Source organism: Patagioenas fasciata, chromosome 7, assembly GCF_037038585.1.
Source record: "Patagioenas fasciata isolate bPatFas1 chromosome 7, bPatFas1.hap1, whole genome shotgun sequence".
Taxonomy (NCBI): Eukaryota; Metazoa; Chordata; class Aves; order Columbiformes; family Columbidae; genus Patagioenas; species Patagioenas fasciata.
The window spans coordinates 29,868,832-29,895,106 of NC_092526.1; the positions used below are offsets into that span (position 1 = coordinate 29,868,832).

At 40.4% G+C, this 26,275-nt stretch overlaps 1 protein-coding gene across 2 annotated transcripts in view; it reads left to right on the plus strand.

Moving 5' to 3' along the window:
* Positions 1 to 22,216: 22,216 nt before the first annotated feature.
* The window catches only part of SLC39A10 (solute carrier family 39 member 10), a 39,160-nt gene continuing 35,101 nt past the window's right edge, over positions 22,217 to 26,275 (plus strand). Inside the window, exon 1 of one of the 2 annotated variants that reach the window (XM_065840910.2) lies at positions 22,217 to 22,425. Coding sequence is in view for 1 of the 2 variants with exons in the window: in XM_065840908.2 (XP_065696980.1) it covers positions 22,815 to 22,823 (9 nt within the window). In the remaining variant the exon portion in view is untranslated. Of the gene's footprint in view, positions 22,426 to 22,533; positions 22,824 to 26,275 lie in introns of those variants that run through there. The other variant, XM_065840908.2, reaches the window with a different exon arrangement.

The following is a 26,275-nucleotide window of genomic DNA, read 5'->3' on the forward strand; positions in this document are numbered from 1 at the left end:
TTGGTCATCTAAATTAGGTATTGATAATTAATGTTGATCTGTACTCTTTGCCTAACAGATATGTAATAAGACTTCCCAAAGCAGGTGGTCAGATTTCTAGGATTTTACACAATTAGAGAAACCAAATTTTACTATTATTTGACTCTGTGGTCATACGATTATACAAAACTAAAGCCCACTGATGCTCCTAGAAGGATATGGATGGGCAAGTCTCTCACACATGGTACTGAGACCTTCCTGGCTGGAGGAGGATCCTTTCCTCTGTGTCTCTTTTCAGACTAACACGATCTGTCCCAGTTGCCAACTGCAGCTGCTCTTCCCCTGGAATTACCCGCTGCCCAGGGGGTGCATCACCCTGCATGGCTGCAGCTGCTCTGACCCGTGCAGAGGTGGGGGGATTGGTTATCCCTGGCGTGAAGAACATGCCTGGACTGGTAACAGGTTCTGGGGATAATGCAAATTTGATGGTGAAAACAACTTAAAACTAGATTAGGAGCATCTGAAAACAGCCTTTAAAATGTAGCACAGAATAGCCTGACTTTAGTTCCCAACCATGTCATTTTTCGAGTGTATAATGCTACCCTAGATGAACAATTAAATATTTAGCACTCAAATTTGGTTTTGTAATGGGGAGAGTTTAATTTGTTTCAGTTACCTGCACAAATGATTCTAATCTACAGATTAGTTGCCCTGATTTGAATAATGTGTGTGTTTAACACAGCAAAATGCATGTGTCTAAACTTAGCTTGCAGTGTTGAAGCAACTTATAAAGACAGATATTTTATATGTATTTGGTATCTTAAATATGTACAGTTAGTTTCTGAAGTTTATCACACTAATTCTACTTAGTTAAATGTGCATTTTTTCCAGTGGAAACACAAAGAATATTAGTATCGTGTCTGAACAAGCTACCTGTAATTACTTCCTATCAAAACTGATGTAAAAGCAAAGGGAAACAAGTTAACTCTATTAATTCTTTGATATTTGATGTTCTATTGTCTGATGCAAGAAAAAGAATACTACTATAATGACCGTATTTCTGTAGTGCAGAAATTACTTTGCAATTACTCGACCATGTTCTCTGGACGCTTTCGTGGCTTTTGTTTGTAAATTGTCTCAGGGGAATCCACAAAGCTGCTACCAGAAGTCAGAGAGACAGGAATTTTACATTGTTTTCATGACAAAGATTTTCCCAAAAGTTTCCCATTTCATGGCCAGTTCCTGGCAGCAGGCTCATTTGATAAACATCCTCCATGTGTTTTGGACCTTCTTGTCCATAAAATGTTTCCCCAGTAGTCTTCATGACACTGCTGTGGATGAGAGACTTAGGGAACACTTTACATATGAGTAAAGTCTCTGGTCTCTTTTCTGCCTCTGTGAAGACAGAGTCCAGTCATCTCCAGGATAGCCAGTAAGTATAACAGGATATTTCCTTTCTTTCTGTTATCCTTGCTGAACAGACAGTATGTTACCAGACAATGAAATGGGGAAATATAATAAACTTCTAGAGAATTGTTAAGAAAGTTGCAGAGCAAGAATCTGAGTGTTCTCTCATCTCCCTAAGTTTGGAGGTGTAAGCCTGTGGGCAGAATTTGGTTACTTTATTAAACCAGGAGTTACAAGAAGTCAATTGACTTTGCCTGTGCACCAGACTGTTAATGAAACATCACGGAGAACAAAGAAAGAACAGCATTCCTTCAGCTTGTGAACAGAAGCAATAAAACTGAAACTTTAGTATTATATTTTTTGATGAAAATATATTGTGGGCATCAAATACACTCCCAGGAAGTTGGTTCACAAGTGGGAACCATGATATTGGATGTAATAATATATTAATAGAACCGTATAATAGTTTGGGTTGCAAGGGACCTTAAAGATCATGTAGTTCACCCCCGCTGCCACCTGGGACACGTCCACTAGACCAGGTTGCTCAAAGCCCCATCCAGCCTGCCCTTGAACACATCCAGGGTTGTGGCACCCACAGCTTCTCTGGGCAGCCTGACCCAGGGCCTCACCACCCTCATGGGGAAGAATTTCTTCCTTATAGCTTATCTAAATCTCCCCCTGTCAGTTTAAAGCCATTATCCCTTGTCCTGTCACTGCCTGCTGTTGTAAAAAGTCCCTCTCCAGCTTTCTTGTAGGTTCCCTTTGGGCCTTGGAAGGCTGCTAGAAGGTCTGCCCAGAGCCTTCTCTTCTCCAGGCTAAGCAAGCCCAACTCTCTCAGCCTTTCCTCACAGGAGAGGTGCTTCAGCCCTCTGATCATCTTCATGGCTGCCTCTGGACTTGCTCCAACAGTTCCATGTCCTTCTTATGTTGGGGGCCCCAGAGCTGGACGCAGCACTGCAGGCAGGGTCTCACCATAGGGGAACAGAGGGGCAGAATCACTTTCCATGACCTGCTAGCCATGCTCCTGGTGATGCAGCTCAGAATACAGTTGGTTTCTGGGCCACGTTGCCAGGTCACGTTGAGCTTCTCATCAACCAACACCCATCTCTCATATTAATTCAGAAGCATTGCAAGTTTTGAAACTTCTTCATATAAGAGAGTTGGATGTTGAAGCTCTAGATGTGGTGAAGGCAGTGTGAAAGCCTGTTACACATCAAATGCACTCAGGAACTTGATAAATAGCTTCTAGCTGGGCTAGCAGTGTGTATTGTTTTCTGATCAAACTGTTGTTTTTACAAAGTAAAGACCTGCTGGATGATCAGGAAAAAATAAAAAGAGTAGACAAGTACAGAATAAGTGAAGAACATAGTCAATTCAGGTGTGTTAAGCAGCAATGAAGGAGAGAAATATGCTGCTGTTCTTATCACTATCAGTCTTTAATTAGTACAGCATAACTATTTTCCCACCATTCATGTATAGAGTGTTAATGGCATTCACTCAGAAGCAGCTCAAAAAGAAACAAATTACATAATTTCCTCTTGAACTCTTCTTTAGAGTTGTTTTAGGCATTAAACAGATGAATAGTAATGTGAAAGTGGTAGAGCAGAAGGTAACTTAGCTGTCCAAATGGATTCACCAAATGCCTGCATTTAAAAAGGGTTATGTTAAATTTATTACACTCTTATCAGGCAATGAGTGTTATATAGTGTGCTTAAAAGTGTTTTTTTTTAGATTAAGAAATGTGTTATATAATTGAGAATGTAGTTCACCAGTGATGGATCATCAGTAACTAAAGCCAATCAAGGGTTAGGGGTGCCACTTCAAGTTAAATATCAAATCTAGGGGTGGCAAGATCATGGTCAACCAACAATTTCTGGAGGGGAATGGTTTGGAGTGTAGAAGGGGTAGTCTTCCCAAACCCATTTTTACAAAATGCTGCAGTGTTTGATTTCAGATAAGATCTGATCTTGCATAAACTGCAAGTAAACTGAGTTATGCAATTATATAAAATAAGACTGGCAGTTTACATATGTATGTAAAATATCAGGTTGTATGATAAGCTGTGTGAAAAAAGTCATCAGCGTGGGTCTTGAATTGCTTGACAGGAATGGGTATCATACGTCACACCAGGTTAAAACTTTAAGGTTTTCTGTCTAGGCGGGTAATGGTTGCTCCCAGACAGGCCTAAGGAAAATGAACATTTTGAAAGCATAAATGGGCACTAAGTGTCCATCAGGGAGATATTCTGAAGTTACCTGGGACTGAATTAATATTAAGAAATCCTTCTCAGCAAGGTGGAGTGAGGAGGCAGGCTTGAATCTTAATAACTCCCTGAGAAGGATGTTGATAGTGCAGAAAAGGAAGAATTCCCAAAGCTGAGCTCCCTATGTCCCTCAGGATATAAACTATGCAAAAGGACTGAATCTCTGAACATCTGTGTTAAGAATCTAACAGTACATTGGCTGGATAGAAGACAAGTAGAAGAAATTTCCGGTCTTGCAGTACCACTAGCAGCATTAGCCAAAGCTCCATGGTATACATTAAGATAGTGGGGCCAGTACAACTAGTGATACTTACTGTTTCCTATTGCTGAATTTTGGCAGCTTTCTGCTCAGTGTCTCAGCTGCCATGTATGGTATTCCACAACATAAAGAAACTTGGCTTCTATTTTAGGGAGAAGTTATGTTGATTTAGGTATTGAAACATTCATCATGTATATTTTTTTTGAGAGTCTAATTCTAGGTGATACAGAGGCTTTCAAAAGTGTCATCATCTTGTTCAGATTGTGCCTGCATAAATCTTTCCACACATTTACTTCTATATGATGAATATACAGGCTCCCAACCGTAACTGGTAATTGATATTGTAGCAATTATACCTGTAACACCGAAGATATGGATTAATCAACAATACGCTGTCAGTTAGATTTTCAACTTTCAGGGGGATTCAGGGGCAAAGTCATAACCAGAGACAGTTTAGGGGTTTTTTCTTTTCCTGAACTGGAATTGTACAAACTCAGATCTGAATCAAAATTGATCTTGATAAATTTTAAAGTGTCTCACCTGTTAAAATGTCTCTTTAAGGTTTCAAGTGCTACTTAGTCTTTCACTGTGTCAAACTTATTTTTTTAGAGCCACTGCACTTCTTCAATCAACAAAACTTTTCCATTACTTCTTCCCTAATAGTTTTTGCTGTCCCTTTCTCAGTTTCCTTTTTCTTTTCACCTCATATTTATGTTTTAAAAATCTATTTCTATTCATTCCATTTACACCCTCGTATTTATTCCAGAATATCTGTTGCTTTTATTATTTCTTACTTGGTCCAAGAGACTTTTTTTTTTTTTTTAGTATTTCTGATTGTCATATCCCTCCTCGCCCCGCTCAGTCTCCTCTATTCTTGTCATTATTCTCTCTAACTCATTCTATTAAGCTTCCATTTAGATACTAATATGTCATGCCAGGTGCACCTGTGGTAAAGAAGTATTGGCCATTATATTATTTTACAGTAATAGGCATGAGTTATACTCTTTTCTTCTAAAGAAAATTAGACTTTATTGGCAAGGAGACAGAGTGGAACTGACTGTCAGAAATTCTATGTTGTGCTTCCAGTTGTGCATCTATCCTGCTACGTAACTTTTTGGGATTTTCTTCCAAGCCTAGGTATTACAATGTTTGTCTTATTTCTTGCTGGCATACTTTAATTATTTGCATTCATTTAGCGATTTGTTCCTCAGACCAGTGGAAATGATAATGCTAATTCAGTACGTCTAACTTTGAAGCACTAAGTGCGCTTCTAGGCTCATCCAGGAAATCTACTAAAAGTCAAAGATTGTAATTTTTTAAATAGTAGATGAATTAAATAGTTTCTAGGTTCTGCCTCTCCTTTCTCATCCCTGCTTTTAAGTTACTTTACTGCCTCTGCACAGGGCTGCAGCACCATCAGAAATGACAACATGCTGGGGGGTTTTATGTCATTATTTATAATGCAGTTACTATTAAATTGGAACATCAAGTTAATGTTCATTGTCCAAAACAAGATCATTTTGATCCTAGGAGCAGAAGACTCTCTTGGAAAGCATAAAAGTATCATTGGTCTAATCGTCTCCACCCAGAAGTTCTTCCAGGAGTTCTCCATGGATTAAATGCGTGGATATTAAGAGTGTTAGAAAGTTTGCCATTGATGAGGTAATTCTCTATCACCAAAGCAACTTCTTGATTTTTTTCCCAGAGATATGACAGTGAGAGAAATCGAGAAGCAAGAATCTTAATCTAGTCACAGCCTGAATATTGGGAAAAAGGACGTATGAGTGACAAATAGCTAGAGCTACTTTCCAAGAGCTTCAGGGACATTACTGAACAGTATAAAAACTGCCCAATCTGAAGATGAAAAGACTCTCTCATAATCTATGTCACTTCAAAAAAATGGTTAAATGTGTCATATGAGCTACTTTAATGTTCTTGGATACTTCCTTTTAGGCATTGTTCCAGCTACATTAATATCGTCTGAATTTTCCCTAAAATACTGCTTCAGCATAGCTGCCATTCACATTTGCAAAGGGGAAGGTGGGAGCAGAAAGCTTTTTGACACTGCCAGTTTCTTCAGGCACTTGATTTGTGACACTCAACTGTTCAGATTAGTTTCTGTTTTGCCTCTCTTCAGGTCAACCCTTTTATTCTAACAAAGCAGTGATCATATAATGATGTGCATTCTCCACCTCTTTCATTTTGTCTGAAACTGGTTCTGACCCTTTGGTTTTAATTACCTTGAGTCAATCTTGAACTACATTTAAAAACCTTCTGTGAAGCAAGCCCATGCTGTACATCTTAACTGTATTTTTTTTCAAATTGAGGATTCCTGACATCTGGTCTTCAGATATATTTGAGCTGCATCCTGAAACACAGCTTCACAGTTAACACACACCTCCTAAGCCCCCCAAAAGTCTTTCTATAGAGCAGTATCCCCAGTTAATAAGAACCCAATTATGTGGAGCTAGTAGGCTGTTAGCCCTTCAGTTCTCCCAGAAAGGAGAGAGGGCAAGATACCTGATCAGAGCAGTAGTTGTTCACTTAGTGCCTTTCTTCTGTTATGATTTTCAAATATGTACTTATTGGTATAACCAAATAGGGCTCTCAAGAGAAATTAGATTAGCAGAATTTCAAAACTTGTAGCTTCTTATGACTGCATCTGTCTTGTCTTGGCCAAGAAGAATCTTTATTGTAATTCCATCTGGACACTGGATAAAGGATGCTTACCACCTCCTCAGCTATTTGTTCACTGTTATTGGCATGCATTCACATACCCTTCTCCAATTTCTTATGGTGGTTGCTAGCTCTGGAGGAAAATGGCAAGAGTCAGGATTAACACAACAGTTAAATTAGCCCACTTCCACACAGCACGCACCTTCAGTAAATCTGCACCTGAATTAAAGTCTTCAGTAGCCAGAAGGAAGAACAGAAGGTAAAAATGTTAACTCAAGAGGAGTCTGTGAGTGACTCCTCAGATGAAGGACACTGCAGGTATTCCCTGCACTGATGCTTTAAATCATTTTCCACTCTTACTATAAGGGAATGTCAGCCCTACTGCTACTCAAACCATATCTCTTTGGTGTGATTACTGGCTTAACCTTTGACCTTCCTCTCTCATACAAAAGAAGAAAGCACCTTGACTTTGCATAGATGGGGCATCAGTCCTCTACAGTGGAGCACTCATGGTACTGCAAGAAGGAATCTCATGCAAATTGTGTGCTGCTTCTTCAATGCTAAATAAATAAAATTGCTATTTCTTCTTGAAGTGTTAGGCAAGCTATTATTAACCCAAATCACTACATCTGAAAACATTAAATCATTGTCCCCCATAAGTAAATGGAAACCATTCCAAAGAATTCACAGGACACTGAAACAGGAGAAAACAAAACAAAAACCCAGTGTTTACTGTGATAGTGTACATTTGTATGTTTTGGGCAATGCTGTAGGCAGTGTTCTTGTGTTTCTTTAAGTAACTACAAATACTGAAATGGTATTTTGGAGGGTTTTTTTAATGTTGGAATTTTAAATTTCCAAAGTCTCTTTGGTGTGTACATTAGAACTGAATGTATGAATAAATGTTATAGGGAAGGAAATAGAGGAAAATGGCATTATTAATTTTAGTTAATGTTCAGCCATTGAGAGGAATCTTAAACAAACCAATTAATCCAAAAATAGATATCCACTCTGGACAGAGTGTGGTAATTTGTGCCTGACAACACAAAGTTTTTTTCAGATTTATACCAGATAAACTGAGAGGTTATAATCCATTTTCAGGTTATTGATCTTTAATCTAGCTGGTAAAACCCCAGCCTTCTAATTAAAACAAAACAAAGCCAAACAAACAAAACACCAAACACACACACACAAAACCCACCAAACAAACAAAAACCCCCCCCCCCACACACACACACACAAAAAAACCACAAAAAAACCCACATACAAAAAAACAAAACAAAACACCCAAAGCTGGTCGTATGAGAAGTGTCAATCAATATAGACGGAATCTATTAAGAAGCTGTATGCTGTGTACCTAATTGGGCTTGGCTGAGCTGACTGCTCTCTGAATGTGTCTTCCTGTGCTCCAGCTAGAAAGCCATCCTCAGGCCACAGCTGGTTTTCTCCTCCTGCCTTAATCTAGTAAACTTCCACCTCTGAACTCATTAAAATATTTTATTTCCTTAATTACAAGATGCTTGCTCCACTCTTCTGCAAGACCATTTACCCTGATTCCATGTCCACATTAAATGTTTTTAGATTTGGGCATATCTTCGCGTTAGTGAAACAGAATCAGAATCCATTTTGCTTGTGAGTGGAGAGATCTGATCCGTGGGAAAGGAGCTGTGTTGGTTTGAGCTAAAGCTAGTAAGACATTGTTGTAATACTTCAGACATTGCTGGAGTAGTGATGACTTAGATGTGGAAAAAGGGCTTGTCTAGATTAATACTTTTTTCCTATCAGAATTATTATAAATTGCCTTGAAGACATTAAGCATAGAATGACAATAGTTAGACCCAGTTTTTTTTTTGTTTTTTTTTTTTCCCCAAATTTTTTAGCTAACATCATAACATCATGCGTTGTAGCTCCAAAAGTGGCACTGGGCTTTGATTCTTGGGGTCAGCAGTCGTTGAGTATCGTAGTCTAAGTGTCTTCTGTAAGTGGTCATGACTTCATTTTCTGTGCTGCACAACTAACTTGCTTTAAAATACACTTTAAAGATTCCCATAAAACTTGCAAAGGTCAGACTAAAATGGTGTAGTCAGTCAAATGTGAGTCAGTTTCAGATACTATGCAGTCTAACTTTAAGTCTGCTGTCAGGGCTCAGGAATTCTATGAAACCAGAAAACTGAGTAGCTGAAACCTAAACAGTGGGGGTTTTTTGTAAAAGAAAGTGCTTTTTCTGGTAATAGGCATTACTCCAATTCCAGAACTACAGCGCTGGAGCTGAAATTACATGTGTTACAAATATAATTAGTCATAAATTTATATGGTGCTGGTCAGCAGCTCTAAATGGGGGTTTTGCTTCCTGTAAATCTACAACAAAAAAAATTTTAGTGAATTTGAAACTTAGTGAATTGTTAACAGAAACACAAACTAATGATAAGAAAATTATCTAAACTTCTGCAAAAATACAAATACCCATGCTTTTGGACTAATCACAATCTCCCTCTGTATTTAGTTCATATTATTCTCTTTTCTATTTCCTTTTACTTACAGCGGTATCTTGTTTGTATATTTTACTTTGAAGTTCTGGGGGAAGGGGCCTATGCTTAATTTATTTCCAGAGAATAGGCTGGTACATGTGTCTCAATATATCTGGAGCCTCAGCTCCTGCCTTCTCGACAACATGTGTGATAGCACTTCATTCCCCTGTTACCCCTGCCAGTTCTAGTTAGAATTTTCCTACAGCTGATCCACAGGAGTGGGCTCCAAAACAGCAAAGGAAAAATTTCTTCAAAGTGGCAAAACAAGAAGAACTCACTCTTAAATTTAATATTTTAATAAATCTCCTCAGCTTAGAAACAGAAAGGTTTTTCCTGACACAGAATTGTCATTATGAGTAAACTGGATTTAATAATTACAGGCTAATAATATGAACACAAGCAAATGAAGGCAAAGCAAAGAGGCAATGTATTAAGGCAGACAGTATGTAATTTCTGGAATATCTATGCTGCATACTTTTCTGCAACAACTTCTGGCAGTTGAAAGCAATTAAATACCTTGCTGCTTACAATGAAATATACTTGGAAATTTTCTATGGTGGCTCAAAGACACTAGAAGCTAAAGCCATTTTCTTGAGGAGGTGGGAGGGAAGGGAGTCTTTTCTCATGTGCGAAGATCTCTATGGGAAAGAAACGGAGCCATACCATTTAATGATAGCTGTGCATTACTGCTTAATTGTAGATGTTGAGTTTAATATTTTTCTTTTCCATTGTCATTGGGAAAATCTATTGAAATTGAAACCTGAGAAACAAAACCACCTTTGAAGTTTTATCCAGAGCTCATTGAAGGGAGTATATTAATTTTAGTAGATTTTTGCATCAGTCATTCGGCACACTGCCTTTCTCATAGAGCCACATAAAACTTGGGAGCAGTATACCTGTACTTCTCTGCATACCGTAGAGGCCTAAATGTTACTATAAAACAGAGAAAGAAACAGTGTCATCTTGATTCATACTGAACTCAGTGTGTATGAAGCATTGCATAAAAAAGCAGATTTGTTATGTTGTTATAGTTGCTGTTATGGTGTCACATACCTGGCAGAAATCAAGATTTTTTTTTTTTTTTTTTTAATGTGAATGAAGTGTACTTAGAGAAATAATGTGGCTTTCAAAATGCCTGGGTTCTAGCATTGAGGTTTTATCTAGAAATGGTAGAATCTGGAAAAGATCTAACTGCTTGCTAGCCTGATGGCAGGAAACACCCCCCCCACAATCACATGCACACCAGCTTCGTGTCCTGCCACGCTCCACCTTCTGTCACAAACGCTCCCGACCTAATTTGGTGTATGGTCATGACCACATTTTTCAGTAATGATTGTGACACACAAAGGATGTGATTCAGCAGGACCCTAAAGCATGTCCTCACTCATAGCACATTTACATTCCCGTTGATTGGAAAGGAGCTACTAAGCAGCTGAGCCGAGGTAAATACCTGTGTAAAGCCAGCAATAAGTTTTAAAATCTAGAACTGGAGCCTGATAAAGGGTAAGTTCTGTGTTCTTTCATAACTTGTTTTACTGTCATTTTCAGGGAAAAAAACCAAACAAACAGACGGACTTCTTTAGGTGACTACTTTAGGTGACTAGGTGACTACTGGAAACCAAATAATCTTTTTCCCACATTCTCTTGGAACTCCCCCAGCCACCAGCACAACACGGGGTGGGGAGAGGAAAGTCTCACATCCCTTTGTCTGTGCGGGACTTGCTGTTCCCTGGCAAACATCCGTGTCAATTTTTCCAAGGATTTACCAATTACTCAGACGGAAAGCATCTCCCTGTCAATGGGGACGTATATGTTTTGAATGTATGGCTACAGAAGAAAATTGTGTCACTCACATATGACTTACTTGCTTTTTAAGCATTTCAGTAATTATTCCTACTTTGTAGTTTGTGGATGCTTTGGAGTATTTAAGACTAAATTGTATTAAATTCTAGCTTTGAACATGTCAGCAAAGCTCTATTGCTATAGGTATCTCAAAATCATGTACAACATTTTAAACATACTTCGAAACTGATCTTTCAAAAAATAAGTTCTCTAAAAAAACTTTAGTGGTCAGCTTTTTTTTTGTGGGAAGTTTCTGGTGTTTGTTTTGCTTCTCCTAGAATGTGACAAAGTGAAACTAAACGAAAACATTTTTGCCTCCTCTCTGAGCTCATGTTAACAATGTGCTTTTTTCCAAAAACAGAAGACAGTTTCAAGACCATACAAATATTATTGATAAATTTTAAACCCCTGAAAATAAAGCCAGGCTAAAACAAAGTCCATTGAGGAGAAGCTGGTTTTAGCAGAGCACTAACTTCAAATGACAATTTGGTAATGTCCTAATACTGGCATGACTTTTCTGGAGCTGCATTGATAAGAGCAGTAGGAGAAACTAGAGGAGAGAAAAAAGAATGAAAGAGGGAAGACCACTCCAGAGGGGGAAATCTATTTCAGAGCATCTCCCAGATTGCGTATGTCAGGATTTGTAGCATTTCAAGGCAGTGGTCTGTTGTGAACGTGACTGTCCCTGTCTTGTACACACCTCACCACCAGCACAACAGCCAATGCCTGGGTTTTTTTCCTGGCATCATTAAAGAGAGAGACTTATTTTTGGGGAAAAAAATGTACATACAAGCAGGAGCCTGCTGTCAATCATTTTTCCTGCTCTTCTATTACACTAAGATGTTTTGGTGTCATAGACTGTACAAAAAAGATTAAAAGCCCAGTTTTATTCACCCATAAGTCCCAGCCCAGCACAGGTTATTGAGCGCAGAAGCAGTATGCAGCTCTTCACTCATCTACCTAAAGAGTGGAAAAGTTATTATTTAAATTGGCAAATGTTTTCCGGTTTCCTCAACAGCTGGAAATTCAACAGATTAGGCTGTGTTGAGGTTTACACTGTCATGAAAGGACATGGCAATGCTGTCCCCAGAAGGAACGTAATTTCTGGTCTGGTTTCCTACAGCTGCGAACTAGAATGTCTCTTTGGGGCCTCTGCACAGATGAGACCATAAATTTAAGTTATGTTGGGAAAAAGAAGGCTGGGGTCTTTTTCTGAGATTCATGGGAAAAAAAATTTAAACCCCTATTGCCTTATGAAGACTGAATAATCTCTGAAAAGGTTTCTGAAGCCAAGTTATTTTCACTGTATCTATCAGACTTCAGGAAAGCAGGCTTTCTCAGGACAAGAGAGCAGAGGTATGTGTTGGTCTCATTTAGATGGCATTATAACAAAACCGGCAGGGTGACCTTGCTGGTGGTTCCAGCTAAAGGGCTGAACATGAGCCATAGCATGACAGAAATCTGGGGGACACCTGAGTAAGACGGAACTGCTCTGGGTGCAACAAACAGACAGACATGATTTGGGGCAATTCCGTTTGCCTCTGCCAAATTCTCAGAATCTTGTTATTTTCCTCCTCGCTCAGCTTTCTGAACGATTGCTGATCAGATTATACGAGCATGAAGACCGACTCTGTCTTTTGCCCTCAGGAGATTACTGACTTTTGAGATGAATGCTGTTGCTGTGTTGCTTTGCAGTGGAACACAAGTGGCATTTAAAAAAAAAAAAAAGGAGGAAAAATTGCACAAATTTTCATCCACCTCACCCACGCTTGCAAAAAATTTGTGTTAAGTTTTGGATTACAATTAAAATTATCAATAATAATCTCTGAAAAATAGCCTACTGCTGCTTGGCTGTTTGCAGTACCTGGGACTCATATACTGCATGCATCTCGGTGCTCAACAATTAAAAGTATTGTGCAGCAATTGGAAGTAACCTTCTCTGAAAACAGCCGTTCTGGCTTTGGAAATAGAGCGCTACCATAATATTGTTTTTACTAGCTCAAGGTTCAATTTCAATGCAACAATAAACAAACAAAAAACTCCCACCGTGTTCAAACAGTTCCTTAAAAATACTTTAGTTCAACAAAGAAACTGCATAGACAGCAACTATTCCTGTTGAGGGAAGTGACTGTAGGCACTGCAGTTGCTCCCTCCTGTAAATGAGGAAGAGAAGACAGTGAGAAAAGGCAAGGGTGAGACTCTGCTGTCCTGAGTGATGGAGCTGGCACTCAGCAGTGTGGAAGTGGAGGGATCCATTCTGGAATGTGTCTGCGCTGCTCTCAGGAACAGGGGTGCCTGCCGTAGTTTCAGGTGCGTCGTAGCTGGCAGTTTGTTTGCTGATTCACTGCTGTTTAGAAGCGGCATTATCAAGTTTAATTAGTGAGAGCTGTGGTGGTGTTACTATCTTCTGAGATAACGGGGCCAACATTTGTATACCTTTGTTTTAGGATAAGGAGTCTAGACTACATTAAAACTGCAGCCCCCTTAGAAAAACAGCAATGAATCCTTGTCATCCTTATGCTATGAATCTGACACACCTTGTCATATAAATGATGTTATCGCAGAATCACACTGTCCAAACTAAGTACTTTTTGGTCATTTGATATAAATGTCAGTTAAATTCTGTGAACTGGTCTGGAGATGAGAATTTCCCAGTATTAGGCCTGTGCTTCACACAGGAATTGGTCAATGAGCCAGCCCAGCCCAGGTGCCTGTGAGCCAGAGAGCCCCAAGCTGTCTCTTTCCAAGCAGCTGTCTTGCCTAAAATATTCTCATTCCAAGCTTCCTTGAAAATTGTTAGTATTTGCTTTAGTTTTAGCTTCTGTTTAGTTTTAAGAAACAATGTCTCGAAACTCCTGAGTACAATGTCCTGCTTTTCATTATATATATTTTGGTTTGCCAAAGGATATTATGTTGTGCTTCAGAAACTTATTCTCAGAATTTTAGTGAACTGGAAATGTGATAGATCATAGGCTTCCAAACTTCAGATCTCACTTTCAATTAATCCAGTGGATTTGTCTCTCATCTATTTAACATTTTAATTAATAGAAAAGTAACTCTGAAAATATGAATGAAATTAGTGTTTACTCAGTTACAAAGACTTATACTAAGCTACTTGCAAACAACAGAGAAAGCTGATTCTCTGAACTAAATACTGTTCCAAGTATGACTGTGATTCAAACAGGTGTGTTAAGGTACTAGGTTTAGGTAATCACATAAGTGGTCTGACAGCCAAAAGCTACTGTGAGACTGCTTTTAGTGAGAACCACTAGCCACTCACTTTAGTATGTGAATGGGGTGAAGCACCTTCATGGGTTATTTTTTTTTTTCTTCAACCTCAGGAGTAACTTATACTGAAAAACTATTCAGAAGTTATACGCTCTTCATATGTTTAGGGAAAGCTGCCTGTTGGAAGCAGTTCCCCAAGCAGGTGTATTTACTGAGAGATGGCACTGCGATACATGAAAAAATAAATATCAGTTTACTCCCAAGACCTTGAATTTTGCCCCATCTGTCCAAAAGACAGTAGTGTTTGTTTTCTTTTTCAATTAATTTTCATCACTGCATGCTTGTGGAACACTTTGGTATACATTCAATGATGTAAACCAGTTACAAAGAACAGCTTTTGCTGTACAACTATTTACTCTAAATATTCTTGGAACACATTGTTTTACCAACAAAAGGCATGAACTCAAACTCATATGTTTCTTCTTGGAGAAGTCCACAATACTTTCATTAGAGCTACTGTAGAGGCTCATCTGAGATCACCTTTTGTGTATATGGGAATGAAATTTTAGTTACCTTTATAAAGTGAGAGGTAAGAAATAAGAGGGGATGGTTATCTGAGAGGGGTGGAAAGACATAGTGTGAGTGAAATAAAAACTTTTTTTTTCTTTTTTTTTTTTCTTCCCAATCTCAGTGTTCACAAAGCTGGCATCAAGTTTGTCTCAGAGTTGTTTGCTTTCTGCTCCGAGTCTGCTGATATAACTAATGTTAGTCAATGTTAAAACCATTTCTGCAAGGGCTGGGTTGGACTATTTTCTCTCTGCTTATTTCCTGACATTCCCATCCTTGAGGCTTCTCAGAGCCCTCTCGATGCTCTGATAGGTGCCAAATGCATCAGCTGATGTGGCAGCAAAGACGCATGACCACATCCCCTCCTTCCCAAGGAGTCTTCTAGTCCCATGCTTGCTTGAGGAAATGCCTCAAAACTTCTCTTCCTTTTCTAAAGGATAATGGGATTGATTCATCCCTGTATTACTCTATCCTTCTGCTGCTGTCGCTTGCTCTCAGCAGAGTTACTGCTGTTTACAGTAACAGGCGTTAACTGAGGTTGCCAAGTCATGCAGCTGAAAAATAGCAATGATATAACAATCTGCCTCTCTTCCCAGCTTCTAGCTGTGCAACATCCACATGACCTGTCTCTCCACATAATTTCACTGGTATTCTCCTCTGGTTTTCACACTTCTTGTCATTTAGACCATATTCTACGTGTCCCTATGCTTTCCCTTTTTGTATTTCAGCTAAAGTTTACCCTCTTCTTCATAGCTATTTATGCTTAAATTCACACTCCTACTTGTGTCATTAAAACTGCAATTACCGTCCAACTGTGCAAAGCATTTGGGGGCAACAACATGGAAAATAAAGCTGCAGCACCTAGTAGTAATGTCAAATGGTTGTAGTTAAAGATTTGGAAATCGGAGTATTTCCTAATGTCATTCATGCTCCTGGTGCCTCGTTTATTTTCTGTAGGAACGAGGACTTTTAACATGCTTTTATGTCGTAGAATACAAGTGGAACAAACACAAAAATATAAATTATGGGGAAAGAACCCAATGACTTCAGTGCATGCCAGCATTTCAAAGCCAAGGTCATGTGCTTTCAACATCAATGGCACCCTGAAGGCCAGCATCTTACTACTCCCTCCAATTCCCACGTATGTAATTATCAGACATGAAAGGATAAACACAGCTAATCTTAAGCTAGCTCTTTGCCTAAACTGAGCTAGTTATCAATAATCTTGGTTTTGAGAGCCTCTCTGTTGATTTTATATTTTGGTACTGGTAGAGCTGATTTAAAGAAAAGCAAATGAAACACACCTTTCATAATTTGCTTTATTTCTGCAAACAACATCTTTGCCTGTTTCCCCCGCCAGTGCGTGTTCTTGTCTCCCGTCTTCCCTGTAGATGTTCCTTTGAGGTTTGGATCTGTGATTAAGAAGGGATGAGGACGTACAACATCCTTGGCCATTCATTCATGCTTAAGTCACTGAAACATGTCTGCAGTAGCTCATATTGTCTCCCCTTTCCACTGCTGACATTTCATAGCTGATCAGTCCCTCCTGAGGTATTGAAAATAGGTAGCCAGTAACTTCCCAATACTGCCTGCTGATAAGGGAGGAATTGCAAGAGTTGAAAATTTGTCATTTCCACTTCCATGTGCCATGGAGGTAAAAGAAATGAGAAACTTCACCCCAGCTGCCTACAGAAAAACAGCTTTAGAAGAGCTACACTTGTATTACTCAGCTAAGTCTAGGTCATATATAAAGATCGCCAGTCACCAAAGCAGTGGTTAAAAATTGGCAGGGACTGACATAAAAGCTACTGACCTTCATTTTCTTACTTTATTCTGCTCCTTGATTCTTTCAGATAATGTCAGCGACAGTATCATTTTTTTTTCCATTCTGTTTGAGAAGAGGGCGTAAAACAAATTCCTCAGTGTGTAAAGAGATTATATTAAAGTCAATATTTCCTCTTCAGTGAGGTGGGTCAGTTTTGGAATCGATCCAGTTTGCTTTCAGAAGTGTAGAGGAATTTCCAGTTTACCCCACCCAGCCAGCTAGCACAGCTTTGTTTAATGTTTTGAACCCTGCTGGGCTCCAGCAGAGAATATCCCGTATTTATTGCTACAGAGCTTTTCTGTGGGCATGACCATAAGTTCTTTGTGCTCAGCAATCTCACCCCTGTCATGTGCTGGAGGAAGCAGCTGACTGGGCTTTATCCTTTTGTCATATCCTTTGGTATGAAGAGGAGATCTTTCTGCAACCATTGCACACTGAAAAAAATGCCAGAAAACAGGTGTTTTCAACAGGGAGGAAAGACAGGAGAAAAAGAAATAAACCTGAGTCTGAAAGAGGAAGAAGCCTGTGACACACTGTCCTCACTTTCTAATACTTTCCATTTGAATCTTATTCTAGCCCTGCTGCCAGCAAATCCCATGTGTTTCAGATCCAAGGAAAGGGGTTTGGATTGCTTTGGATAGTAGAACTGCCAAGTTGTGTTTAAAACAAATAATAGCAAAACAAAAGGAGAGTAATTTAATAAAGTTTGCCCAGTGAGGGTCTTCCTGTGGACAAGCTATTGCTAGTTTTGCAAAATTAATCAAAGGTCTATATTTCAGAAAAAATCTTTGCGTAGAACAAATACTTCAGTTGTTGCTGCAGCACCACACCCTTTTGCTTATGCCCTTTGATGTTTATGTAACCTTAAGTCTAGAGCAAATGAAAAAGGTTTTAATTTTTTTCAATAAAAATGTCAGCTTGTGTTTAAAAACAAAATCAAAACCCCTAGCTCCTTCCCAGAGACCAACTCAAACTTGCGAAACAAAAATCTTTAAAACCTGCATAAACTTTTGTCATGTTAATAAAAGACCAAACAAACACATATGGCTCTCTGTTTAAACTAATTTCCTGTCAGTATTTACACTGATACGATATTTAAAATTATGCAGACTGTGTTGTTGACATCAATAGTTTTGCTTCAAAACCTGCACGTATGCCCATACCTGCTTATATGCTGTCTCAACATGGGAGTATGTACATGCTGTTGTAAGAGAAGAAGGGTAAGAATTGTTTTAAAAACAAAGCAAAACAAGCTCAGATGGATTTCTCTTTTTGTCCCATCTCAGGAGTAATGAAACTTTCAAATTATACTTTCTAGTGGTACAGAACTAGCCGGACCTACTTTGAATTACCATTGGAATTTATACCGTCAAAACCAATTAGTGCTAACTAAACAAATTTGCCAAGCAAAGGCTTAAACAAGATCACCCAGTTTAGCAGGAATGTGAAAAAAAAAAATTTAGTCTCTACTAAAAGTTCTGGTTTTACATGTGGCCCTGGAGTTAAATAAACTTGGGCGTTAAATTCACTGGAAAGAAGCCAAGTAATCCTGCAGCAGTAGAAGCCCCCAGGGGACATCATGCCTACCATGAGCTTTAGTCACCCTTGAGAGATACTTAAGCTCACCCTGAGGCTTAAACATCTTCACTTACATCCCTGCCATAAGCAGAGTTTTAGCTGCTTCAGCACCCACTCTCAGTGCCCTCTTGTACAGTCTGAGAATGAGTACGTATCCCACTACCCAATAGCGAGAGTACAAGTACATATAGAATCGTATATTAATAGTAAGTACATCGGTAAATTCAAAGCGGAAGAGACAAGTGTCAACAGGTCATATTCTGAGATCCAGATTAGGAAATGACATAATTAGGAAAGAAAATGTCTTTTGTATGATTCCCTGGTATTTCACTTCAGCAGCTCTTGTTGGTTCACTTCTGAGCAAAGCCTCCTGTAGTAAAGGGCTCTCACTCCTGAGGAATTTGGCAAAACCTCTCTGCTTGGCAAGTCAGCATTGACAACAGCTGTGCCCTGTGAGCCATTCTCTGCCTCCTCAAGGTTAATTCTGCCACTTGCTATCCCCATGCATCTCTTCAGCAAGATGAATAATAATTGTTGGCCATCGTCAAATAATAAATGGCATTTCTGACTTTGATTCAGGCTCTCAGAATGAATAAAAGGCAAGGGCAGAATCTAGGAAAACGTTTTAAAGAACAGGAATGGAAATATACATGTAACATATACACCACAAACCCAGCTATATTGGCATTCAAACTGCCCTAAATTTTGATTAAATCTTTGGACAAAGTGATTTCAAATAAAGGAGGAAGTTGATGTTTCAAGCCATTATCTTGGCTTTTTCTTGAGACATCAGTATTTCAAAAGTAAGAGAATTAAGTTGGGTTCTTCAAACAAGTTGAATTTGCCAGAGTCTTGTGCTTTAGGGGGTGAATGAACAGTGAGGAAAAACCTTCTTAACAAACTGCTTTTGTGTATATGGAGGTATGTCAGCCTTCTATCTCTCACATGCAATTGGGTTGTTAAATGGAGGACAGGAAGAGAAATCGGCATATGAGATCTGCCAAATGCTGTCCCACCTCACACATCTGCTCTTTAGGGCTGCATCTCACATCTGAAGCACAACATCAGATCCTGGTTCTTTCTTTGTCTTCTGTGCTGACACAGCTTAGCTGACCTAAACTGGGGTCTGCTAACCAAATGCTTCAGGTCCACAGAGTGCTGGAAAGAGGTCCTAGCTCTGTTCTGGAGCAGGACCCCATCTTGAAACAAGACCTGTGAGAAGCCATCATCTGCTTTTGCAGCATTATACCCCCAGCCCTGCTATATTAGTTGATAGGATATATTCCCTTCCTGCAGCCCAATGTCCAAGAGCATCCTGTGCCATGTTCCTCAGCAAGTAAGTGCCCTGTGAGGGGAGAAGGAAAAAAACAAACAAACAAAACACCCCAAAAAACCCCAAACTAGACAGTTCTGTTCTAAAAGTATAGTAACATATGGTTCTGTTTGCAGCTTGAAGAGTCAATCTGGATTTGTTGTGTGCATTTGTGTTATCTGAAGCTGTCAGCACCCTGTTGTACGAGCTTCCCTGCAGCCCAGAAAGTTGTTCCACATGCTTTGCAGGGAAGCAGACCTCTCAGCTGCATGTTTTTCATAGCAATACCAGATTTAATCGTTCTTGTTCTGAGTTTCTGAAGCTGGGGTGCAGAAGCTTGTACTTTCTTTTATGTATTGATGTGCAAGCACTTGCACTAAAACATACAGTTAAAACTATGGAACTGCAAAATACAATGTAAAACTATTGGGAAAATATTCTAGAGACAAACAAACTACTCAATGTAGCAAACCACCACCAGATTAATCTGGAAGGTTATGGCTTAACCCAAAATACAAATGAGAATCTCATTTCCTAACAGGAAAGGTTACTCTATCTCACAGTGCTGGCAGGCCTACTAATGGGCCCTTCTGGCTTTCAAATACACAGATACATGTTACAGAGTGTTGCGGCTGTGTAGAGAAGTGCTAACTACATTTTTTAAATTGGTATACCTTGTTTGGGTGAATCTCTGAAAAGTAGCTATGTAGCATCAGTACCTCCACAATAGGGCAAAGTTGCTTTCAGAAAAGCTTCCTCACCCATCTCCCTAAATTTTCTAAACACGGTAAAACTAGTGCAAAATCAATCAGTCCTGAAATTTTAAAGGACCTTTCTGTATTAAACCTATTCATTTCAATTCATCAATTGTAATGTTCCTTCTGGAGTTTTTATTTTAATGAGATATTTACATTATTTGAATTTTACTCAGAAAAGCTAAGAAACCCCATATGCTCTATTTTATTTCCATGTACAATTCACTCAGAATAAACTTTGAAGGAAGAAGATACAAAACTTTACATTTTTTACATTCTTTGCACTCAGTGAATTTCTTTCTAGGCTAAAAAGCAACATAAATCAGTCAAGCCTAGTGATCACCAGAGGGTATTGTGGTAGGTGTCTAACGACCAATGTCAGAATCAGATTTGTATTTTATTTGCAATATAAGATTCTGAGAGATAAAGGACCCATTTTGAGGCAGAAATCATTCAAATCAATGTACAAATGATCTGGTGCAAGCTGGGTATAAGACCTCAGAATCACTTCAACAGTCCCTAAAATCTGACCTTAACAAGGGCTGTCAAACTTTTGGACTAGTGTGGTTTGTATTCTAGTGTTTGATTTTGGAAAAAAAATGAAGGAGGGAACAGAGATATTATAGTTTTCCCCTCAAAATAAATACTGAAGAGAGAAAAAAAGTGTTGGAGGAGAGCTGAAATTCCAAAGTCTGTCACTGGGACGTGAAAATGATTGAGGGGAGGGGGGAGCAAAAAGTAATTGGAAAAGTTCAGTAAAGATTCAGCATCGCATACCAAAAGATTAGTGTAGCATAACGCACAAAGCTGATGTGGCCTTACGTCCAGAACTGTTTAACAGCTCTATGTGTCTTTATCAGGTTTTTACGTTATCTGCTTTATAATGAAAACCCATCTTATCTAGAAGAGTTTGCTCTGATTTTGTTTTGCACTGTGACTTCAGTTTCACGCATACAATTTTCGGAGTTTTACAGATATCAATGTTCTTTTGGTTTCTAAACAAACACTATTCTTTACATTTTTAGTATTTTAAACTGGTTTTGTTTTCTTGGTTCCTGGCTCTGCCAGGCCAGATTTAGGACGGTGCTGGTGTGAATCATCTGGTTTAACCAAAGGGACAAGTTTAGAAAGGATTAGGTGAATTAGTTCAATTCAGTAATACAGAGTCTAGAAGAAAAATCTGCACCTCCTTAGGAAATAAAGGGGAGGTTTGCTTGTAGATTGAAGCCTGCTATAGAAACATCAGTTATTTCTGGAGGAAAATATGGTGAAAATTGTATGCAAATTTTTCAGAAAAGTGGCCTAAAACTTGAAGTGTTCCTACAACTGCACTGTAAATAACCATTACAAAATAAGCTAGTTTATTTTAAAATAGTGTTCGATGTGAAGGACTCTTATGCACTGTAGGTCTTAGGTCTGATCTTCAGTGTTGTTCCAGAAGTTTTAATTTACATACAGCATTACGTTTCATTCTGTTGGTGGTGTGTAGGAATCAAATGTGCGGCAATGAGGGGCTCCACCTCAAAAAGGAGGGTCATTTTGTTATCTAGATAAACAGATTTTGCTTTTATTTCACGAGAAAGCCTGGCGGGATTTTCTAGGGTTAAATAAATACGCATCTGGCTCTCAGAAAGGCACCTCGGTACGAAAGCCGAGCTCTGTCCATGAAATAGCCTTCTAACCCCCAAAGACCCTTTCTCCCTACGCCACCGGCAGGCACGCAGGCCGGGCCCGGCTCTCCGCTAAGCGGCCGGCTGTCCTCCGCCGCAGTGGCGGCCCAGGCAGCGCTGGGTGCGAGCTCCCGCCGGAGCCGACGGAGCGCGGGCGCTACAGCCGGCAGTGTGCGGGACCCGCCTGCCGCGGGGCCGCGGCCCGTACCCCCGGAGGCGATCTCTTGAGTGACGAGCGCAAGCCACCGCAGGGAAGGGGGGGTGGGTGCAGACAGGCGCTACGCCATTTTCGTAGTCGGCGGCGGGGGGTGCACGGGAGGAAATGGCTCCGCATTGGGCAAAGCGGGCCGCGGGGCCGCCCGTGTAGTCCGATCCGCATGGTGCGTAGGGGTGAGCGTGGGGAGCCCGTCGGGGCCTGGCGTAGCCGTGGTTGGTGAATAGCGTATCGGCGGCGGCAGCTGCAGGAGGAGGAGGAGGAGGCGCCGCGGCGGTTTGGTACCGAGCGGAGAGGGAGATGCACACGGCACTCGAGTGAGGTAGCTATAAAACCCCATTTGTTTACATTCCCTCCCCCACAACCGGCCGGCGCTGCGATGCGGGTGGCGGCCGGCCCCAGGCTGGCGGCGGGATGGGGCGGGGGGGGTTACGGGGGAGGAGAAGGAGTCGGTGGCGATCGGCAGTAACGGACACCACCAACCCGGGATGCAGAGCGGCATGAGCGGGACACGGCGGCGCGGCCGCTTCATCACGTTGCGGCGGCGAGACCCGCCGGGCGGGCCTGGGGCTGCGCGGGTGGGCGAGGGAGGCCAGAGGGGACGGGGGGGCTGGGGGCCGTGCGCAGCCTGCCCGTCGCTGAGGCGGCGGAGCACGAGGCGCGGCGCTGGCGCATCCCCCCGACCCCGCTCTTCCTTTTCCTGAGGCGACCATGCGGCAGGTAAATGCTGCTCGCTCCCCCGCCCGCAGCGAGGGGCCTGGGATGTGCCTGAGGGGCTGTAACTGCCCCTCGCCATTTGGGGCGGAGAGAGAAAAGGGATTTGGGGGGTGGGGAGGGGGTGGCAGGGTGCGGCGTCGAGCACCGCGGAGTCCCGTTGAGCTCGCGGGCGGCGGGGTCGCTGCAGGCCGGGCTCGGGCCGGGGAGGCCTCCGCGGTTTCCCCGGGCATGTAGCCCTCCTCACTGTCTGAGCTTCGCTTTCCTCCCGCACCCTTCCTGTGCTGGGGTGGGGGTGTCCCGGGGAGACACGTTGAGATCCCCCTATGGGTGGAAGGTGCTCTCTGCCCCTTCCCGCTGGGTGTTGCAGGGAGAGGGTCACGGATTTTGAGGGACTGGTATTGTGCCGTATTTGTTCGGGACAGTATGGTGATCACGGATGATGACCCAGCCGCGCGATTAAATCTTGTTTGGCTTAATGATCCCAACTAGCGTTAACAGCTGCAGAATTGCACTCGGGCTGTAACCTGCACACAACCCTGAGCAAAGGCAAGAGAGAATCAGGAGAGTTCGTCAGTGGCTGTAGCATACCATACACAGGAATCATGAGTGAAAGGATTTAATTTACTCTTCTCAACTATTTCTGCTGCTTATGCTGCACGTTTGGAAACATAACGTTGAAACTTCGAAATAAAACTACTCTTAAAATTAGTTATCTTCGTGGTTTTTGAGCGCCATTCTGTGAAAATTTTCTTACCCACTAGCTCTTGAACCCTTTCTTCTGGGCAAGAGTTGCCAGAGTTAGAACTAATTCTGGTTTCTAGCACTTCAAACATTTTATGACTTTAAGTAACAATCACCAGTTTTTTTTTTTTTTTATTAAGATAGGATGTTGTACCATAACACTGAGGGAACCTGATACATGAAGCATGGTACAGCATTGAGAAAGGCACACTGGAAGGCCTGGTTAGTGTTCAGAAATACGGAAGCAATTGCCATCTAGTTAACTAAAGCAGTTCCTGGGGGGTGTTCAACTGGTATGTTACAGTGTCCCTTTGGGTAGTAGTAACTGATAAAATTACATAAAAAGAGAATACTATTTCTATACATAACAGGTATCCTATTTGGTTTTAAAACATGGATTTTCCTTTGCTGCAGAATGTGCTTTCTGTTTCATGTGTAGGGGTATAGGTAGTCTGTGTGGACTGGTGAGGCATACTAAGCTCCAAAGCAAGAATTAGATGACTACATGGTTACTAGATTTTTGTTCTAAACCAACTTACAATTGGTGGTATTGTACTGCAGGTCTAATGAAATTGGATCATCAGGGTAATTCAAGCATGTTCCAGAAAGTTAAATTTACCTGAAAAAGCACAGATCCTGCTGCTGACTTTCATCTATTACAGTGCGTGGAACTACTTTTAATTAGCAGTCTTAAACTAAGATTTTTGTAAAATTGTAAGTATCCGTTTTCTGGAGTTACGTTGTGAAAAGCCAGCAGGAGTGTATTGAATGCATATGTACTTAGGCCTTATATGTTAATAAACTATTCGTTTTGAATATTCAGTAGCAAACCTTAGTAAGGTATGTACCTTTTGCATAGTTTGATTTATGCAAAGAAGATAAATGTATACACATGGAAAAATTAACATAGCCAGCCTGGCATAGATTTCCTTCGTGGTCTTCACTAAGTCAAGCAACTGTAAATAAGATACTTCTATTCATGCTACATTTTCTGCAAAGCAGTGGCTGATTCAAGTAGGAAGAAACTTTTAAGTAGTGCCGAGATAGCATGGACTTCAAGTTTGGGTATATATAGACCTAGAGGAAGTACGTTTGGACTTTTTGCTTTGGCTGTCCAGTTTTAACATCGTTTGATCATGATTGTACCTATTGTAATGCCTGTTATTCCTGTTTCTGTCATAGTTTTTACAGAAGTGGAAGTTTATTTTGAACCTATGATGGGCACTTGATAAATCAGTGGTAGATCAGTCTGAATTTGGAAACAGTTATGTGTTTTCATCAGATGAAATTACCGAATTAAAATTACACAAGCTACTTAAGCATGAAAGTTTTCGTTTAAGTTAAGATTCAGTCCTTGACTGTGGTGAAACTTAGTGGAGAGATTTTGGCATCTTTACAAACTACAGCGTTGGGGTTGGACAGGTGTAACTGCATGTGTGAACAATTAAAATTATATCAGAACAAAAAAGCATTTTCTTTACAGTTTGGCTATCAACTGTCAGAACGTTTGCTATTATAGCATGTTATTTTATAGCATGTTTTCAGAATTGTCAACCGAACATATCCTGACTCTTTTCTTAACACATAGAAGTTTAGAAGAAGAAAAGCTTAATCATAGTTCTGTTCTTGTGTAGCTATGCTCTTCACAGAATTGAAGGTGCAGGGGGAGTTCTGTGAGTACTTAGAGTTCATGCCTTGCGGGAAGCAATTTCTGTTCTCCTAAGGTGAAGAAAATCAATATAACTTCCTGTTTTTCTGTGGGAGTCCAACTTAATTTAGGGAGCAACTATTTAAAACAGTTTTATCATATGGAAAGTATTCATCTTGGAGGGTGGGCTACTGAAGTAATCTTAAACAAGAACTAGTAATTTTAGCTTGCTGACAAAGGTCTGAAGTAACATCTGATGCAGAAAGAATTTAGATTGTTTTTAGATAGTTTTTAAATTGCAACTGAGATACTATTTGAAAAATACCTAATAAAACCTGGTAAGGAAATGTGTACCAATTAGGCAAAACTAATAAAAACAAATGGTTTTTATTAAGTTTCAAAACCCAGTTTAAATGCTGGAAACTGTGTCCTGCCTATGCTGTAATCTCCTGAAGGAAAGAAAGAGATGCACTACATCAGTCCACCTATTCATAAAATATTATGTGCTATGGGATCAGTGCAATTTCTCTTGGTTTTTTATGCCATAAAAATCTGAGGAGTAAAGAAGTTAGTTTAAAAAGTAGTTGAAGTCAATTGTTTTGTTACTTCTTGTGATAATCCAACCCTGTACAGGTTTTAATACCCAAAAAGCTGGAAGCCAGCATGAAAGACTGGGAAGATGGTGGTTTCCTGATGTCAGTCTCAAAAGCTTATGAGAAGAAGGGATATTGAAATTACATGTAGGAAATGTTCTGGTCATGTAGGTATCACATTGTGCTGCCTCATCTTCTCTCTGCATTTTCTGACTTCCTTGTGTGTTGCTGCAGAGGAGGAATGACTGAGCTGTTGTCTGTTCTCCCTCAGCTTTGGATGACCCAGGAGCTTCATTCTCATCTGGCCATCACTTTTGCTATAGCTTGGCTGTGTTCCAAAGCAGTAGGTTGAGAGTGAAGAAAACCTGCTGCTTTTGCTAATGCAAAATTAGACTGCTGCTAAAACAGGTGGACCTATTGCAGAATTTATAACTGCATTGTCTGTTGGAGAGCCTGAATGTAGGTATATTGAT